This window comes from Zingiber officinale, chromosome 8A, assembly GCF_018446385.1.
Source record: "Zingiber officinale cultivar Zhangliang chromosome 8A, Zo_v1.1, whole genome shotgun sequence".
NCBI classification, from domain to species: domain Eukaryota; kingdom Viridiplantae; phylum Streptophyta; class Magnoliopsida; order Zingiberales; family Zingiberaceae; genus Zingiber; species Zingiber officinale.
This window is the reverse complement of record NC_056000.1, coordinates 121692666-121698294: the sequence shown is the minus strand read 5'-3', so window position 1 is coordinate 121698294 and position 5629 is coordinate 121692666. Positions and strand designations below refer to the sequence as shown.

General features: G+C 41.6%; 1 protein-coding gene across 1 annotated transcript; it reads left to right on the top strand.

Annotated features, from left to right (window-relative positions):
* Positions 1 to 795: 795 nt before the first annotated feature.
* On the top strand, positions 796 to 2734 carry LOC122011188 (myb-related protein B-like). Its single transcript, XM_042567600.1, has 2 exons — positions 796 to 1143; positions 1247 to 2734. The coding sequence occupies exons 1-2, from the start codon at positions 796 to 798 to the stop codon at positions 2732 to 2734; spliced, it is 1836 nt and encodes a 611-aa protein (XP_042423534.1).
* The last annotated feature ends 2895 nt before the right edge of the window (positions 2735 to 5629 follow it).

Genomic DNA, 5629 nt, shown 5'->3' with positions numbered 1-5629 from the left:
TCCTTCATGCCTGCTCGGTACATTGTCACCCGTTCAGTCGACTTTGGTAGTCGGCGATTTCCTTCCTTTAACTGCCTTGACAAACATTCACATCGACTGTTGTTCTCGCCTTTGACTCATACTTGCTAGACTTCCTTTATCACTTCATCAATACTTGGTAGACTTCCTTTATCACTGCATCAATATTGATATTTGAATTTGAGCTTAAAAATATATAATATTCAAATTCAATTTAAAACTCGAAAATATATATAAAAAAAATTTAGTCAACCTAGCTTGGTTTGAAATAAAATAAGAAGTTGAGTTCAGTGTAAATTATTCGAATCATGATTTCAGTAGAATTAAATTATAATTTAAATTCGAATTTGGTTTGATATATGTGAACTTTAATTTAAATATATTTAAATTAAAATTATATAAAAATTAATTATAATTTAATCTGACTTCATTCCTAGATGGCCCATCAGTAATTAAATAAAATATTATTTATTTGAATTCGATAATTTACATATTTTTCCAACAAAAAAATATAAACAAATAAACCTAAACTTTGTTTGTAGCCAGTCGAGTATTCCAGTAACAATAAATCCCGATTAATACGCAAGAAATTAAATTTTCCAAATATTTCGCCGAATATTTCTAACAACCTTTATACTTCTGTTGGTCTTCTATAAATACAATCTCTGTGCACTTCCTTGCTATACTCCTATACGGACTACGTACTAAGCGGAATTATTCCACATTCATCGTACGCCTCAATCGATCGATCCATCGAAACCGACAAAAGAAGTCTCGATGGAGGCCGAGGGAAGAGTACACGGTGCGCAAGAACTGCTGACGTCACCGGCAGAAGGAGGCACGGAAGGATCGCAGCCGCAGCAAACTAGGAAGAGAAGATCGTGGACGGCGGAGGAAGACGCTGTGCTGGCGGCGCACGTCCAGGCTCACGGCGTGGGGAAATGGGATGCGGTGCCGCAGAGCACGGGACTGGCACGCACCGGCCAGAGCTGCCGGTTTCGGTGGCTTAACAGACTCCGCCCCGGCCTCAAGGACGACGGCGTCGCCTTCTCGCGCGACGAGGAGATCCACCTCTGCCGCCTCCATGCGGCCCTCGGCAACAAGTGGTCTCGCATCGCCGCCGAAGTACGTCGATCGATCGAACGATCCTCATTATTAATCTCCGATCGGCGCTATCTGTTTTTTGTTTTCCCTCTTTAGGTTATTGATTTTTGTTGTTATTGCGCAGATGGAGGGCAGATCGGAGAACCAAGTCATGCACTACTGGTTTTACTACGTCAGTCGATGCCAACAGGCCGGCCTCAACGTCTACCCTCAGGAGGTGCAACAAGCCGCCGACGGACAACCTTCCCTCCACCAACCACAACCCAAAAGGCACAAGAGTCAGACTTCTTCGTTGCCACAACAGCTGCCGGCGCCGCCGCCATATCTGCATTCGGTCGGCTATCCCAATTATCCCGTCGTCCCCACTCATCTGGCGCAACCACTCGGTGCCGTTTATCCTGTGAGGATGGCAATCCCTCCTCCTCCTCCTCCTACTCCTCTTCCTTGTCTTCCTCCTCCTCCGGTCATGGCTGAGGCATCGTCCACCACCCAATTCTGGGCGCCCGTCCTGTCATTGTCGAATCAGAATGTTGAACAGGGGATGCAGCCACATCCGCTGGCACTACCATTGAGAAACACAACCGAATTTACCGAGAATGACCAGGGCTTAGCGTCGCTCCTGCCACATTTCAATCAGAATGTTGAACAGGAGATGCAACCACAGTCGCCGGCGCTACCGTCGGAAAACGAGACTGAAATTAACGATGAAGACCAACTCTTGTCGTCGCTCCTATGGCAGTCGAATCAGAATGTCGAACAGGAGAGTCAGCCCCAGCTGTCGGCGCTACCAATGGAAAACGCAACTGAATTTAACGAGGAAGGCCAACTCCTGACGTGGCTCCCGCCAATGTCCAATCAGAATGTTGATCCGGGAAGTCAGCCACAGCCGCCGGCGCTACCAATGGAAAACGCAACTGAATTTAACGAGGAAGGCCAACCCCTGATGTCGCTCCCGCCAATGTCCAATCAGAATGTCGAACAGGGGAGTCAGCCCCAGCCGCCGGCGCTACCAATGGAAAACGCAACTGAATTTAACGAGGAAAGCCAACCCCTGGCGTCGCTCCCGCCAATGTCCAATCAGAATGTTGAACTGGGGAGGCAGTCACAGCCGCCGGCGCTACCAATGGAAAACGCAACTGAATTTAACGAGGAAGGCCAACCCCTGATGTCGCTCCCGCCAATGTCCAATCAGAATGTCAAACAGGGGAGTCAGCCCCAGCCGCCGGCGCTACCAATGGAAAACGCAACTGAATTTAACGAGGAAGGCCAACCCCTGGCGTCGCTCCCTCCAATGTCCAATCAGAATGTTGAACTGGGGAGGCAGTCACAGCCGCCGGCGCTACCAACTGAAAACACAACTGAATTTAACGAGGAAGGCCAACCCTCGACGTCTCTCCCGCCATTTCCCGATCAGAATGTTGAACAGGAGAGGCAGCCACAGTGGCTGGCGCTTCCGTTAGAAAACGCGACGGAATTAAACGAGGAAGACCAGCCCTTGTCGTCGATCTCGCCGCTGTGGGATCAGAATGTCGAACAGGGAATGCAGCCACAGTCGCCGGCACCATCGTTTGGATACGGACACGATTTTTTCGACTTGTGGGGCTTTTACTGAAGAATTGATGCCACCTGGCCGCCGCCAATGTTTTAAATAGATTTTTTCCACATTGATGCATGGTTGATAGATTCTTTTCAAATCTGAATAATCGAGAACATGAGTTATTCATATATTTTTTTTCCCCTCAAAAACACAGTCAGATAATTTATTCTTAAGATATTTTCAAACCAAGAACGATTGATACGCATGATTATACGTCTACAATTTGCAAATGGTGCATGTTAATTGAGTATTTCAAGGCATTTCCAATATTCATCTTTTTCCTTTTTCAAGTAAAACTCTTCCCTTGAAGTGATCCTTAACTGCAAAAGAACAAGAAAATGCCGAAGAACTATTTCCTAAACATACAGTTAGTTCACTCCCAATATCTTATACTAGCAAGTTGAAACTGATAACGAATTTGTTAGTAGAATTAGATTTATGAAACTGGAAGAGTTTATATTTAGGTAAATTTGCATGTAGTCTCCATTGGCAAACACAACTTTGCATGCACTTTCCATTGGAAAAAGTCTTTGTTTTCACTCCCTATTCTAATATACTTACCTAATTGCCCCTGATATTTTAAGTAAAAAAAGTCTAAAAATGAGTATATATCCTCTTAAATTCAGTATATTAAACTAGAATCTAGTATATTTTCTATCAAATTGAGTACGATTCTTTTTCCACCTCAATTGGATGAAAAATATACTAGATTTTCTTTAAATGATACTCAATTGGATGAAAAATATACTAGATTTTATTTAAATGATACTGAATTTATGAGGAATTATATTAAATAGGAAAAATCTCGTACTCAATTTAATAGAAAATATACTCGATTCTAGTTTAAAATGCTTAATTTAATAGGAATTATACTCATTTTTAGACTATTTATACCTAAAAAAATATGAAGGACAATTTTAATAGAAAATATACTCGATTATACTATATTTTCTTTAAATGATACTCAATTGGATAGAAAATATACTAAATTTTCTTTAAATGATACTTAATTGGATAGAAAATATATTAGATTTTCTTTTTACATGGTGCTGAATTTAGAAGGAATTATATTAAAACAGGAAAAAAATATGCTCAATTTAATAGAAAATATACTCGATTTTAATGTAAAGTGCTGAATTTAAAAGGAATTATACTCAATTTTGGACCTTTTTGTACCTAAAAAATTTGAGGGGCAATTAGGTCACAATATTTGCATGAGGGAGTTGAAGCAAATAAAACTTTGCATGCAGGGAGTGGAAACAAAAATTTTTATGAGTGGGGATTGCATGCAAAATTCAAGTTAAGATTGGAGATTTTTCTCTACTTTACCGTTATATTTATAGCACTGGTCGTGTTGTACTTCGGTTTGGAGTATTAGGCTTTGCACGACCAGGGCGACGTTAATGCCTATCCAGTCTTTAGTGCAGGGATGTTGAGAAGGAGCTGTAGCTGGGATTTAAGATGGGACAGAGTAAAAACGTGAGAGAAAGAGATAGACAATCTGGGATGACGACATCGCGCTCATGATGGTAAAAGATGAATACGTTCGTCCCAAATGCTCCCATTAATCCATCCCAGGATTAATACGGAGAAGGTAAATCACAGGTAGCTACTAGTCTATATATGGAATAATGACTAACACATAAAGGAGATATTTATCTCGATTTTACCGAGATTCGGATCTCCCCTCATAGAGCGAAAGAGGTGAAGATCGGCCCAATAAGAAATACAATTACTAGTCCATCCATCAAGTCTTTAGTGATTGGGCTAATTAAATAAATTATTAAGGAATACCCAACTAATTATAATCTGAAGGCCAACATCATGGATTAGATCCTATCGAATCCAACATTCTCCCACTTAGCCAAAGGACATAATTAGCTTCAAAATAGGTTTAATATATCGGCAACATTATATCCTTAATAATCCACATCATCTAAATATTTGATCGGATATAAGTCAAGATCTAAAATCATATATAATATATTCATTCCTAACTCACAATCTTACACTGTCGATGTTATGGTTCAATAAATATAAGTGGTCCTTCAATGATTTATTTATAATTCTTAACGTTAATGCACAAATAAAAGCAATAAATCACATGATCATAAATAGGATCCAAAACATTACAAATGTGATCACAAATCAATATCCAAATCAAATAAATGCCCTCTCTAAATTAAAGCTTGCAAAAAGTCCCAAGTTATGCACATGCTCGCGAAACATCTTGGGAGGCAAGGCTTTCGTCAATGGGTCCGCCACCATAGCACTAGTACTAATTGTGGGAACCCCAAGGTTGTTTTGGTGTGATCAACAAGTTAAGTTAGGTCTTGTGTGTATTTAACCTTGTGTCTAAGTGTGCAGGAGCTTAGGAGCACAGGTAGTTGAGTGGAAGACGCAACTAGCGTGAAGGACGGCAGTCCGAGGGACGAGGTGCTGCGGAAGAGTACACCGGCGGACGAGAAGGAAGCGTGCAGTGGTTCCTGTTAGGATCGATGGTCGCAGCTAGAGAGGGGGGGGTGTGAATAGTCAACTCAAATCGTTCGTTTCTTTCTACAAATTAGGTTAGCACAGCGGAAATAATATAATAGAAACGAGAACGAGAAGATCAAACCTTAGACGCAGCGATGTAACGAGGTTCGGAGATGAAACTCCTACTCCTCGGCGTGTCCGTAAGGTGGACGAAGCCTATCAATCCGTCGGTGGATGAGACCCCGGAGAACAGGCTAATAAATACTCCTTGTGGGTGGAGAAACCTCGCCACAATAACTTGCAACAACAAGATAGAAATACAGCAAGAAATACAAACAATATGAATGTAAAACACCTTGCTTGCCTTCGACTGATTTCCGTTGATGAAGCAGCAACTTCACGGAAGAACAGCAGCAACTGACCAGCCGGGGAAGC

What these genes read in the sequence shown, in the direction of transcription:
- LOC122011188 (XM_042567600.1), top strand. Translation starts at nt 796, where the DNA reads ATGGAGGCCGAGGGAAGAGTACACGGTGCGCAAGAACTGCTGACGTCA. An exon ending in GGTCTCGCATCGCCGCCGAA is followed by an intron (nt 1,144 to 1,246) that starts GTACGTCGATCG and finishes GTTATTGCGCAG; the next exon opens with ATGGAGGGCAGATCGGAGAA.